Source organism: Lotus japonicus, chromosome 3 (genome assembly GCF_012489685.1).
Source record: "Lotus japonicus ecotype B-129 chromosome 3, LjGifu_v1.2".
Lineage (NCBI taxonomy): Eukaryota > Viridiplantae > Streptophyta > Magnoliopsida > Fabales > Fabaceae > Lotus > Lotus japonicus.
Genome location: NC_080043.1, coordinates 36,863,675 through 36,878,649, shown reverse-complemented (window position 1 = coordinate 36,878,649; position 14,975 = coordinate 36,863,675). Strand labels below are relative to the sequence as shown.

General features: G+C 34.8%; 1 protein-coding gene across 1 annotated transcript; it reads left to right on the top strand.

The window, feature by feature from the left end:
* Positions 1-758: 758 nt before the first annotated feature.
* Positions 759-2,336, top strand: LOC130744069 (uncharacterized). The gene has a single exon (XM_057596262.1). It carries the CDS (start codon positions 759-761, stop codon positions 2,334-2,336), a length of 1,578 nt encoding a protein of 525 aa, XP_057452245.1.
* Positions 2,337-14,975: the final 12,639 nt, after the last annotated feature.

Here is a 14,975-nt window from a genome sequence, read left to right as displayed (position 1 = left end):
GGAGGCTAGGTTGGTGCAACTGCTATCTGAAAATATGGATTTGTTCGCCTGGAGTGCACAAGACCTTCTTGGGATAGATCCTGATTTCATATGTCACAAGTTAGCGTTGAATCCAGGAGTGAAGCCAATTTCTCAAATGAAAAGGAAAATGGGCGAAGAGAAAGCACAGGCAGTGAAGGCTGAGACAAACAAGTTGATCGATACTGGATTTATAAGAGAGGTAAAATATCCTACTTGGTTAGGTAATGTTGTGATGGTGAAGAAGAGTAACGGGAAGTGGCGGATGTGCACAGACTACACAGATTTGAATAAACACTGTCCAAAGGATTCATATCCTCTCCCAAACATTGACAAATTGGTGGATAGGGCTTCTGGATTTGGGATGCTGAGTTTGATGGATGCTTACTCTGGATATCATCAAATCTGAATGTATGCGCTTGATGAGGAGAAAACAGCTTTCATGACAAATCAGGCCAATTATTGTTATCAGACTATGCCATTTGGGCTGAAGAATGCTGAAGCTACTTATCAGAGGCTTATGGACAGAGTCTTTGAGAAACAAGTGGGGAGAAACATGGAAATTTATGTGGATGATATGGTTGTCAAGTCAGAGGAGATGGATGGACATTGTATTGATTTAGCAGAGGCTTTTGGAGAAATAAGAGGACACAACATGCGCCTCAATCCGGAGAAATGCTCTTTCGGGATTCAGAAGAGGAATAGAGGTTAATCCTGATAAATGCAAGGCGATTCTGGAAATGCAAAGCCCTACATCCGTGAAAGATGTCCAGAAGTTAACAGGAAGGATAGCAGCTTTGTCAAGGTTTTTACCTTGCTCTGGAAGCAAGGCGGCTCCATTTTTCCATTGCTTAAGGAAGAACAAGGTTTTTCAGTGGACAGAAGAATGTGAGCAGGCTTTCCAAAATCTGAAGGAGCATCTATCTAAGCCTCCCATATTATCAAAGCCAATTCCAGGTATTCCTTTATCGGTTTTTATTTCAATATCGGATAATGTTGTGAGTTCTGTCTTGTTGCAAGAGTGTAAGGATGAGACTAGAATCATATATTTTGTAAGCCATGCTTTACAAGGGGCTGAGGTGAGATACCAAAAGATTGAAAAAGCTGCTTTAGCCTTAATCATTTCTGCCCAAAAACTGAGGCCTTACTTTCAAGGTTTCCAAGTTAAAGTCAAAACTGACTTCTCACTACGCCAAGTTTTGCAAAAGCCAGACTTGGCAGGGCGAATGGTCTCTTGGGCTGTTGAATTGTCAGAGTTTGGGATTGTGTTTGAAAAGAAAGGTCAGGTTAAACCTCAAGCCTTAGCTGATTTTGTTAATGAGATGTCACCAGAGGCGAAAATTTCAGAAGGAGAGGAATGGGCTTTATCTGTTGATGGGTCATCTAATTTAAAAGGAAGTGGAGCTGGAATAGTTCTTGAGGGCCCGGGCGGAGTCATTATTGAGCAGTCCTTGAAATTTGATTTCAAAGCAAGAAATAACCAGGCAGAGTACGAGGCGATCATTGCTGGGATGAGGTTGGCTATCGAGATGAATGTTCATAGTCTCGTTATCAAAACCGATTCTCAGCTCGTGGCGAATCAGATAAAGGGTGAATATCAAGCTAAGGATGTGCAATTGGAAAAATATCTAGGAAAGGCGCAAGAATTGATGAAACACATAGACAATGTTCAGGTGAACCGTGTTCCCAGAGAAGAAAATACAAGGGCTGACGTACTTTCCAAATTGGCAAGTACTAAGAAGCCAGGCAACAACAAGTCAGTGATTCAGGAAACTTTGAAAAGCCCAAGTGTGAATGAAGATGATGCAGTCATGGCAACTGGGATGGTGTCAACAGATTGGATTGAAAGGGTTAAAATGTGCTTACAGGCAGATGGACCTGACTTGGCTTTATTTTCAAAGGACCAAATCCGGGAGGCTAGTCACTATACATTGCTAGGCAACCAGCTTTACCGAAGAGGCGTTGGAGTTCCTTTGCTGAGGTGTGTGACCAGGGATGAGGCTGACAGGATTATGTTCGAAGTCCATGAAGGCGTTTGTGCAAGCCATGTGGGCGGAAGATCTTTGGCTGCGAAAGTATTAAGGGCAGGATTTTATTGGCCCCCCTTGAAGAGTGATTGCATGGACTATGTCAAGAAATGCGAGAAGTGTCAAGTTTATGCTGATTTGCACAGGGCACCACCAGAGGAGTTAAGTTCCATGAGTTCTTCGTGGCCATTTGATATGTGGGGCGTTGATATTCTTGGACCTTTCACTCCAGCAGGGGCGCAGGTTAGATTTGTGTTGGTTGCTGTGTTGATTACTTCACAAAGTGGATAGAGGCAGAATCCATGGCGAAGATTACTGCAGAAAAGGTCAAGAAATTTTATTGGCAAAAGATAATATGCAGATTTGGTGTGCCAGCAACTATGGTGTCTGACAATGGAACACAATTTACAAGCAAGAAGGTCAGAGATTTTTGTGATGAAATGAGAATTGAGATGAGGTTTGCTTCTGTTGAGCATCCGCAATCTAACGGTCAGGTAGAGGCTGCAAATAAAGTCATTCTGAATGGTATAAAGAAGAGACTTGGCGAAGCAAAAGGTTTATGGGCTGATGAACTGTTAACTGTGATTTGGGCTTACAACACAACTCCCCAATCCACTACTGGGGAGACACCTTTTAAACTTGCTTATGGAGTGGATGCCATGATTCCAGTGGAGATACAGGATGTGACTTTCAGGGTTGCAACTTATGATGAGGATCAGAATCAAGACAACAGGCTGATAGATCTGAATTTGGCTGGAGAGGTTAAGGAAGAAGTCAGGCTTAGGCAGGCTGCAGTCAAGCAGAGGTCAGAAAGGCGTTACAATACCAGAGTTGTCCCTAGACACATGGAAGTGGGCGATCTTGTTCTGTGAAGAAAAGCAAAGGGTCCTGATGATTCAAAGCTATCACCCAATTGGGAGGGCCCTTACAGAATCTTGCGTGATCTAGGTCAAGGGGCTTATCACTTGGAGGAGTTATCTGGGCGAAGGATTCCTAGGGCTTGGAATGCACAGCACCAGCGTTACTACTACAGTTGAATCGCCAGCCAGTGGAGTTTTGTTTAGTGTTTTTATTTCCTGCTTTTGTGTTAAAGACTGCGTATTGTGTTTATTTTATGTCTGTGTGTTTGTCTGGTAAAAACTACGTCTGTTAGTTTGTGTTGTCAAGACTTAGTTTGCCGCACTCTTTTCTCTACCTGAAAAGCAGAGTTTTTAACGAGGCGGTGCACATTATTAAAATAAACAGGTATGCACTCTTTTCTCTACCCCAGGCGGGAGAGTTTTTAACGAGGCATAACCTTTTAAAAATATTTTTGCCTTGATCAGCATTATATTTTCCTTCATTTTTGTTACTAATAACCTTAGATCTATCAATTGGGCGATGTCAGACAATTGAGAAAGAGTAAGTCTCTTAAAACTAGAGCATTTGACCACGAATTCATGAGCATAACCTTGATTTGGTTTAAGCTTACCCAAATCGAGCACTAGCCTCCATGCGAGCACATTTAAACATCGAAATTTTACACATTTCTGATAAGTTATACTTTTTGGTTCACATCAAAAAGTGCAAAGGCCTTATGAATTCAAAGAATAGTTATTCAGTAAAGCAACTTCAAATTTGTTTTGAGTGTTGTATAACAAAGTTTTCACTTTGAATTTTAAATAAATATTTTGATAAGCTACATCATTATTTCTTGGCGTTTATCGTAGGAATCAAAGGGCGAAAGTGAAAGGTACTCAAGCAGTAAATATTCTCATTTCTCATAGATAAGGCTTTGAATGTTAAACCAAGTTTATAGTTATACAGGTTCTTTAAAATTGAGAATATGCTTAGCCTTAAAAACATCCTTTAATTTCGTTCATGTTTGAAATCTTTTTGAAACAAATTGACATTTTATTCAAGTTTTAACTTCATTCATGATTGCAAATTGTGCGAAGTTATGATTTGCAATCAACACAATGACTTGAAGAACTGGATAGCCATATAATTATTTTCTAAGTGTGGAAAGGAGTATACATGTGTGACTGAATTTCCAGTTACAAATGGATTAAGTTAGTCTTTATTCATTCAGATATTTACATATATTCCTAAGCCCTAACTTTAGATTGCTGGGTCGAATTCTTGGTTTAGATCGTTAAAGACCATTTCTTCCTTTTGTTAAGGTAGAGTGTTAGAATAAAGGAAATAGATATATAAAGTAGAGACAACAAAAGACATACTTTATATTACTAGGGAAAACGTTGAAAGTACTACACTGAGGGGGAAACAAAAGCATAAGTACAAGTTAGGAAAAGAGAAAACAGACAGAAATTGTTAAAGATTGTTCAAAAGGGCCTAGGGCCCAACTTTGTTCTTTCTCTTCACAGGCGAAGGATTAATGGTTTTCTCCTTCGCCCTCCACGCCATTGTTGTTGTTGTTGTTGTTGTTGTCATCGTTGTTGTTGTTGTTGTTTTCTTCCTCTTCTTCTTCTTCTTCTTCTTCCCCTTCATCCTCCACATTAAAGTTTGGAACCACCAGTTTCCCATCAACGATGCTTGCATATACATTGCTGCCCTCGAAAGAAATTTGCAAGTCCGGATTCAAAAACTGGATTTGTTCCTTGGCTTTGTCAAAGCCCTTCTCAAATTGCTCACAGAGGGAGGACTTCAAGGCGAAGATTGTTGCAGCTTGTTCAGAGTTAGATTTCTTCAAATTCTCATTCTCAGAGACCACTTGTTGAGCCTCCATCTAGATTTTGTTGGTTTCTTTTTCCTGTGTTTTCAACAGAGCTCTACTTTCTTCAACAGCTTTCTTCAAATTTTCAGTCTCTTCAAGAGATTTCTTCAGAATCTCTACTTCCAAAGCCAGATCAGCGGCTTTCTTCTCGGTAACTTTGTTGGTTTTCTCCAACAGTTGCAGGGTTGACTTCAAGTTTAGATTCTCTTTTTCCTTGGCCTGAAGTTTCTTGGTAGTGGAAATTCCATCAAAGCCTTTGGATTCCAGATCAATCATCTTAGAAATTGCAGAAATCTCCAAGCCCTTAGTCATTATAGCTTGACAGGCCTCCTGATGCCCAATCTTCCTAATCCTTTCCCGATCTGCCTCGAACACCAAATTTGTTTCCACCAAAGAATTGAAGTTCACTTTGGAGTCCCAAAGGGAGGTGATTTCATCTGAGGTCAATTCTTCAAATTCCTTCAAGGCATTCTTCCACGACGGAGGAGGGGCGCTTGAGAGCCATGTTGGTTACCAGTGCTCGAGCCGTCCTTCACCATGAATTTCTTCATGGTGGATTGAAATGGAGTTCTTTCCGCTGGAGAATCTTGGGCTTTGGCTTTCCTTTTTCTTTTTTGCGGCAGAGTGGAGGCAGTCCCAGAGTGGCTGGGCTCAGGTTCCGTTAATTATTTGGCAGGCGAAGGGTTCTTTTTCATAGCCTCTTGTTCACGACGGAAACGCAACAAGTCAGATTTGGATATGCGAGCATTTTCAGCTGTAGAAAGAAGCAAAGAGATAAAGGATTAGAAAAGCAGTATCAAGTATTAAAAATATTTATGGGTATAAGAAGGACTCTTACCAACAAAATTACTCAATTTACTTTCACCATAGGCAAGGTAAAAGTCTGGCAGGTTTAGTTGAACGGTTGATAAAAATTCAACTTCCAACTTTTCTAAGGGCGTAAGAGCAGAATCAGGGAGTTTGCGGATGAGTTCAGGCTTGTTGGTCCAATAAAAAGGGAACCTAGGGCTATCATCATCGAAATAGAAGATGTATTTGCATCTTTATGTTTCTTTTACTTTGAAAAATTTGGCTTTCCAGTGTTTATAGTTGCTCCTATAGAGGGAAAATAGGTTGATTCCCCTGGCGATGGACAAACAAATATGTTCGCCCCTCACCTTCATGCCAGCAGTCTCGAAGAAGGAGAAAAACTTGTTGCAGGTGGGTACAATACCTAGGCAAGTGCACAAGAGCTCGAAAGCCCTAAGGTAGGCCCAACCGTTGGCAGCTAATTGGGTGGGGGCAATGTTCATTAGGGTCAGGGCGGAGCAAGTAAAGTCAGAAAGGGGAAGTTTATATCCTAAGTCTAGGAAAATAGTTTCAAAGAAATAGGTATGGTTTTTTCCTTTAGAATCAGGCTCACCATAGCAGCATGGTTCATCAGGATCACAAGGAACTATGTCTAGATGCTTGTCATCGCCGTCAGCCCTAAAGGTATAGTCGGTCAGTAAATCAAGTACTTTTTCGGTGGAGAAAAATTTGGAAAATCTTGTGGTTACTACGGAGGATACATAAAGAGGATTTGCAAGGTCGGGGTTTTACGGGCCCTAGGAACTCTGCGGGTACCTTTGGGAGGATTCGTTTTCCCTGAAAGCCAAATAAAGGGAGAATTATTTTAAAATGTTTGAAGATCTTGGTGGACAAAGACTTTTACCCAGAAAACTTTTTTTTTTGTCTTAGTGTTTAATTCATGAAGAGTGTTCTTTTCTCTGTTTTGTGGTTCAAAGTAGAGAATAGAGTGTGGGGAGTAGGGATTGTAAGAACGCAGGTGGTAAGAGAAGAAGAAGAAAAGCGAATGAAAAGAAGTTATAAGGGGACTTACCAGTGTTGGATGCCATGACAATGTTACTGGAGCAGGAAGAAGATTCGGGTTTCAGCACACGAACAAGTTTTGAGAGCAGTGATTTGGATAAAGGACAAAGTTGTTGCTTATATAGGCAAAATAGTAAGTAAGCAGGTAAGGCGAAACGGCGTGAAAACAAAACCATCAGACGCATGGTTTCAACGCATTCAAGGACAAAATTTGAAACGTTTTGTCTGTGAACAGTTGTGTCCTTTCACCAAAGCGTGTCTTGGGAGTTGTGTCAGAGTTAGGTGAATTTGAAATTCAATTTTCATGCGTTAATGGTAGGCATTGGTTCATAACTTGAGTGGGTTTTTAATGACCGAGGCAACGTTTGGCTATGAAACGCCACACACGACATTTATTTCTAAAAGTCATATCTTTGTAAGTTTCAAAATATTTTCATATCTCTTTTATGTGACAACAGCACGGGTAATGATGGCCTTGAACAAAGAGCCAGATCACATAAATGACAAGCAAAGATATTGATCTACACTTGACAAACTAAGACAAATCAAGCTACCTCAGCCCAGACGCATATACAAAGCCACAAGATGAAAGGCGAAGCTGTTTATCACTTATAATTTTGTGCACTTTCATTGGAAAAGCCTGCGAGCTTTAAAAACCTTGTAACATTTTGGGCGTTTGTATTACCCTGTGGGCTTTGTAATAAAGATGCACTGCGTCTTAAAATGAACTTTAAGACTGGGTATCTTGTGGGCTTGTGTACTGATATGGGCTGACGAGTTTAGTCTTAGTGGGCTTAAGAGTTTCTGTAATTACTGGGCCAGGCGACCCATGACCCGCACGGGTCAAAACCCAATAATATATAAGAAGGACACCGCCCTTGCGGTGGGGGATCCAATTCATTTTTCACAAACTTGTCTAGCTAATTTTCTTACGTTGCTCTCTGATTGCTTAAGCCTTGGGCTAAGGTTCTATACCGGAACAGACTCCATCAAGCATCCAGGGCCGGCCCAAGGGTCAAGCAACCCAAGCAAGGGCTTTAGCCTTTAGGCCTCAAAAAAAAAAAATTTCAAAGTAAAAAAGGTCTCATATTTTTACAAATAAAATAAAAAAATACTATTACTCACCATTACCTGCCACTTTGTTAGTTGTTTCTTCCCTAATTTTTCTCAAAAAAATCTTAATTGACAATTACTAGAAATTAGCAATCTTAATTGACAATTAGAGCATCTACATCCATCATACTCACTAAAATATCTACACTTCATTTTTTACAATTCTGCATAGTACCACATCATCTACACCACTTTATGAACTTTTTACTCCAACCCAACAACTCTTAAAAGTTTTTATAGTGGATCCCACAATCAACATCACATTTGTATATTTTTAACGTAAAAAAAGAAATTGCATTTGTATATTTTATTATTTATCTCCATTTTAATCTAATTATATTAATTGTAAGTCCTTGTAATGAATACAAGCTCATTTTTCAGGTCTAGTGTAGAGTATCTATTCTCACATACTCATCTTTGTCATGTTCAGAGACGGATACACGTTCAAGGTTATGAGGGCAAGTGCCCTCACTTAACTTTGGACATAATCATTAATAAAAAAATTAAATAGTAAAAATATGTGGTTTTTTATGTTTCTTTTGTTAAAATATCCCTCATTTGTGTCCCAAATTGTTAAATGCCCTCACTTCAGTAGTAAATATATGATTTTTATGGCCTCTTTGGTAAAAAATGCTTTCATTTGTGTTCGCTTTGTTAAAAAATGTCATCACTTCTAATAATATATGTTAATTGTTTTGTTACGAATTATATGTATATATTGCCCTCACATCATTAAATTTCTGGATCCTTCACTGGTCATGTTGGAATTAAATATGTACTCCAATGGTAATAGATACTCATATGAGTATGTATTTAACATTAGATACTACCATTAATTGGAGATGCTCTTAATTGATGTTACCTAATCTTTTTCTTCACCTTTTATTCTCTGACCTCCAATTTTCTCTCAATTAAATCCTAATAACGTTTCTACTCTCTCTGCCACTCTCTCAGTTTCTCAAAGCCTCAAAGGGCTAAAAATAGAGACTTTGTCTCTCAAACTCTCATATCCTATGTAAAAGAATCCTCCTCCATAATTTATTTTTTCTTTGATTAGCCATTGAGAAGAACTAGAGAAGATCAATAGGAAGACAAAACTCCCTTTATTGTAAGTAGTTACGCTCTAGCCTTTTTGCTGTGATGGTTTCATGGTTATGTTGAGTTTTGATACAATAAAAATTTCTTTTTTCTACAATATAAAAGGACCGTAAAGTACTAACTAATTGGAATTGAATGCAATACAAATTGATTGTGATAATTTAAAAAATGAGTTTGCATCTCAAAAAACTCGAAAAATAAAATTTAAATAAAAAAAAATTAAAAGGCAAAAATTCATCACTTATGCCTCACTTTAAAGTTCGTTTTAGGCCTCACTTACGGTTGGGCCGGCCCTGAGCATCCTAGTGGCCTTTTGTGAGGATGAATTAGTTTAGTTTGTTGCGTTGTTTAGAATTCCTTTCTAAAAAAAATCCTTTGTTTGTTTCTGTAGCCAGATTTTTTCTGTCCATGTATTCAGTTAACTTTTGAAATCAACAATTCTAGCTTGTACCAAAAGAAAAACAATCTTAGTTTAGTCATAAATAAAAAACCTCCACTGACATGGTTTCTCGGGCTTTCAACTAGATATCATATCTATAAAGTTCTATGGTGGGCTTTCACCAAAAAATTTGCGGCCGTATTTAAGTTTCTTCTTCTACTGTTGGGCCTAGTCTGAAAAGAAGTATATAAATTGACAAACATACAAAACTCTTTCATCCAACAGAAAAATAACACCATTTAAGTTGATGTCGACCAAAAAAAAAATACGAGTGTAAATAATATTCATTTTAAAACTATTTCCTATAATAAATCATGCCTTCTTGGATTTTAAACTCAATGTTAAAAGACATCATTGCTAGTGTGATTTACTCTTTTTTAGCTGTTGAGTTTCGAATGACCAAGTAGCAAAACTTTCAACTCAAATGTGAATTATTGAGGAGGGAATGGGAGCATATGAAGAGGGAAATGGAAAAAAACAACTGTAAAATAAACCCCTCACCTGTTCTGAGAAACTCATACTGCCTCTTATACCAACACCAAGATCATCTAGAACTCATTTTGATGTTTTTAATTCCCTTTTGTGCATACAACTATATCGTAACTGTGTGCTTGATTATTTAGCCAAACGTTTCTTTTCTTTTAGTACTTTTGTTTGACTTGATGAAGCTCCAGATTGGGCTATATTCTGTTGTTGTAAATTGATGTATAGATTTTTGTGCTTGTTTGTTCATTTTTCTTAATAAAAAAACAGAAGAGAATATAAAGTATCATATAGATGTACCAAAAAAAAAAGTATCATATAGATAGTATGCAAACAAAATTAAAGCATCATATAGTAAAACTTAAATCAAATAAGCTTCAACTAGATTAGAAGCATTTCTTAATCATCGAAAAAATTAGAAGCATTTCACATCAATTATAAAGGGAAATAAATTATCTCAAATCAAAATTTTACGAAATCTTAATTTGTAAAGTTTACATTTTTACCTTCGTCAAAATTAGAGATGATAAAATTTTGAATAATGTTCCATTCACACCTCTCTTGGAGGTGGAATGAGGTGGAATGAAGAGAGAGATCGATAAGAAGAAAATGAAAAATAAGAGAGAGAAAGTATGAGATGTGATGGATGATAAGAGTAGATATATAGATAGAAATAAAAATGAGTGGAAATGAGGTGTTTTGAAAATAAAATGTGTGTATATATCATTCTTGTAAAACTATCAAAATTCAAAAACTACAAAATAAATATAAGTATGTGTCATACACCATTCTCTCTTGCTTAAAATCTCATGCACCACTCATGCATGTCACTATCTTATGCAAGTGGCATATAGGTGTTGTCTGTGTCGACTGTAACTTAATAGTACCTAGGAATACCAGACAGATGAGAAAGGAATGGGAAAGGGAAAACAAATTTAAATCTCGTCTCGGCAATTTCCCACATGCTCTTTGACCGTGTTCAATGTCCATAAGCAATGTACTATCCCCGTACCAAAATTGTGTACGTTGATTAAGATTGTGTAAAAATTACTCCCTCCGTTCCTTATTAACTGTTAACTTTGAAGAAAAAATTATGTTCTTATATATCTGTCTATTTAGAGTTTCAAGAGAGCATTAATTGATGTTTTTCCAAAAAATACTCTTACAGAAACAATAAGTGAAGAAAGATAAAATACATTCTAAAGGGTTATATAGAAAAACAAATAATACTTTTATAAAAATCAACACAATTAATTGTTTTCCTTAATTTGTGTGAACCTTCTCTTCCTGGACAGATAAATAGGAACGGAGGGAGTAAAAAGTAAGATACAAACCAATGACTCATGGGTTCAACTGCTATATGTTTTCTCGGGATGAAAGAAAACTGAATAATTATTTATTGGTTCACACCTCAAAATGAGGTGAAAAGAAGGGGAGGAGAAGAGAGATAGAAAAAAAAATAAGAGAAAGAAACTATAAGATGTGATATATAATAAGAGGGGACAGATAAAAATAAAAATATGTGGAAATGAAGTGCATAAAAAATGAGGTGTGTATATAACATTGTTGAAGAAAACTCAAGAAAACATATTCTTTGTTGAGATTAATTTCTATGCACCGACGGTGTAAAAAGTTTTACACCATCATTCAATCACAACCTTCCATTTTCTATTTTAGATATTATTAAATTCAAAATTAATTGTGAGCTAACAAAATGGAGGAATGTGATTGAATGATGGTGTAAAATTTATTTACACCGTCGGTGCATAGAAATTAATCTCTTCTTTGTTTTACTATTTTAATGTTTGAAGTATATTTTTATTCTTTCCTCATTCATTTTTCTCAATATAGATATTACTAGAAAGTTACCCGTGCAATACCCGTGCAATGCACGTGTTTCTTAAAAAATATTTAAAGAATGAAATTATTTCTTAGTATTACGGATATTAAAAATTCTTTTGAAAACAATAGTAAAGAGTTTAACAAATTGTGAATACATTATATACAATATGATAATATTTATGCATTTTAACCTAAAAATATTGTTCTACTTGTCATAATATCAGATCATCTGACTAATATTAAAAATTGCAATAAAAAAAAATTGAGTTTATGATGGAGAAAATCAAGAGAACTTGAATTAACAAAAATATTAGGTTGTTTGAATTTGAGAGATTTTCTTTAACACTTTGCTTGAAGGGGTGAGAGAGAGTGTGAATATACAATTGTAAAATTAAGATAATTAAAAAGTGATATCGTGATAATTCTGAGAATGAGTTTTTAACTAGAGTTTCTCTTTAATCAGAATGATCTCTACTTTATTATATAACAGGTGGATATGAAAACATATCAGTCAATGCCTGTTTGTAATTTTAAGTAGAGATGGATTATAAAACAAGTTTTTTTTCTTCTTCAAAATAAACAGTTATTTTGAAATGAATGAATGATATATTATTTATATAAAGTTTAACTGAAATATATCTATTTATAAGTTCAAATACTATGTAGTAAGGGTTAAAAAAATGAGTTTAATGGATATGCACTGACAGTGTAAAATAGTTTTACACAGTCATCCAATCAAAGCATGCCACATAGGAGAGATAATTACATTTGACTTTAATTTTAATTAAAAGAATAAGATATTTTCTGATTTGGCGGAATTCAATTGGATGTCTGTGTAAAACTATTTTACACTGTCAGTGCATATCCATTAAACTCTTAAAAAATTACGAATCATCCAATAGAAATTTTAATATGCCATGTCTCAATTAAATTTAAATTTAAATGTTTTTTAATATTGGAAAATGATATATATAATTAGATAATATGTAAAAATTTTACACAGTCGTGCATATAAATTCAAACATATTGTAAATTTTCACTGAATGACAGTTGTAAAAATATTCTTCATGACTCAAAGCAATTTTTAATATAATTCACCATAAAATTATTTGGTGCTATATGTATTTTGTTTCCTGCAGAAGAATATTGTTTCAATTCCTTAATTTTATAAGAATAATTTTTATCTATAGAAGTGCGGTTTATTAACTTTTTATATAGTCAATCAATCATATTTTAAAATGTTGGAATATAGTTTTCATTTAATTTAATTATTATATGATATGGTACATCCTTAAAATAAATCTATTGGTTTCAAAATATGTACTCGTACCTTTTTCTCTAATTTTGTTCACTATTTAAAATGTAACAAAAGCAAAAGAAAAATAATCTATATACTTTAGAAAAGAGGAACGTTGTGAGCCCCACCTAGCTGATTTGACACTCTAAGAATAACTCTCACCCAATCTCCCTCTTTGCCTGACAAGTGTCAATCCCTCCTTTATTATGAGCATTTATTACAAGCCCATTTTCTTTGATTTAGGTAGTGAGGCCATCATTGACAACCTTGATTTTGCTTATTTTTTATTTTTAATGCTTAACTTTTTTTCATTTAAAATAAAAATTAGAATTGGTTACATTTAATGCTTAATTTTTTATTCATTAAAAATAAAAACCGTGAAATTGAATTCGAAATTCAAATTCATACAAGTTTTATTTTTGAAGGTTACTAAATTTAATACCGATATTAATTATGAGGATTTGATTTGATTTATTTGATTAAAACTGTTTTACTTCTCTAAAATAAAAATAAAAATATGAATATAAAAATAAATTAGAATTGATTACATTTAATGCTTGACTTTTTATTCATTAAAATTAAAAACCATGAAATTGAATTCAAATTCAAATTCAGACAAGTTTTATTTTTAGATGTTACAAAATTTAATGTCCATATTAATTTTGAGGATTTGATTTTATTTATTTGATTAAAATTGTTTACATTCTCCAAAATAAAATTTCAAATTTGAATGAATTTTTTTTTTAGCATGTTCAAATTTGAATCAAAATATTTTTTTAATATTGTTTTAATTAGCATTGATTCCATTTAATGCTATCGAATTTGAGCATGTTCGAATGAAAAAAAAAATTCAAATTTAGTCATCATATTCAAATAAAGACATTGGAATGAAAAAAAAATTAAATGAAAACTCAATGAAATATTCTTTTCATCTTTAGTCATCATTAATCCTAATTTTAACTCAACTATATATACTCTCTTAAGCTGCCCCTCTCCTCCATCATTCCATCTATTTTACAGCACTTGATATCTTTGAAATTAACCTTTGTTCTGATAGCTGCTAGAATCGACGATCTTGCCAAAATCGATGCCTCCAAAGAGAACTAGACTATTGTTGCAAAGGTGAATCGTTTATGGCTAAGTCCGAGCTTATATGGTTCAAAACTTCCCTTTTCGATGGACATGGTTCTTATGGATGACAAGGTATAGCATTTTTTTAATTACTCACCATGTTTTAATATCAGTTTTTTATGGTTGATAAATCTCTTATCTTTTTTACTTTTTAATTTCCAGGGTTGTAAGATTCATGCTTTAATTAGGAAGACTCTGATTTATTGATTTCAGCCTTTGCTAAGTGAAGGACGCGTATATCAGATTCATACTAAGTGAAGGACGTGTATTTCACGCTTTCTCCATCTTTACTAAGACACTAGCTGCGGAAGAAATAGTCTTCTGAAATATGAAATTAGTTGAATAAATTTCCCGATCTCTACTAGGCATAACCCACAAATTTTCTGGTATGTGAAATTAGTTGAATAAATTTCTATCTGTTCTATTTGACTACTAATTTCAACTGTAGTAGTTTCACCAAAAGAACATTGGTGCTGACATTTTAATATTTTCTATGGATTTAGTTTATAGCAATGAGAGTTGGTGTTCAACATGGAATATATTTGTTGACACATGTTATAAGCATGTGAAGCCTTCATAATTTGAATAAGAGGGATGCATATATGGATTTTTTGAACCATATAAGGTTTCAGGAAAGAATTTTGAAAGCTTAATTTGATTTTGGTTTCTGTTTAGTCCTACTACTCTTGCTTTGCAGACTAAAAGAATTGAGAGTTCTAGGTGTAAAATTTTCAACTGATTTTGTTGCAGGAACTCTAGCAGCTAGATCTAAATGTCCGCTAGAGTTTGTTTGTTTCTGTAGATTTAGTGTTAGTGTGTCACTGAAGTTTATCTGTTTCTATTTATCTCTTTTCCTGCACAAACTTTAGAGACAAAGTTGGGTATACAAAGGTTTTGCTTTGCTCATATATGCTTTTTATTTGGAAAATTGAATTGGTATAGTTGAGACGTTCAATTGAT

Excerpts from the sequence above, each read along its gene's own strand:
- LOC130744069 (XM_057596262.1), top strand. The coding sequence starts at position 759 with ATGCAAAGCCCTACATCCGTGAAAGATGTCCAGAAGTTAACAGGAAGG.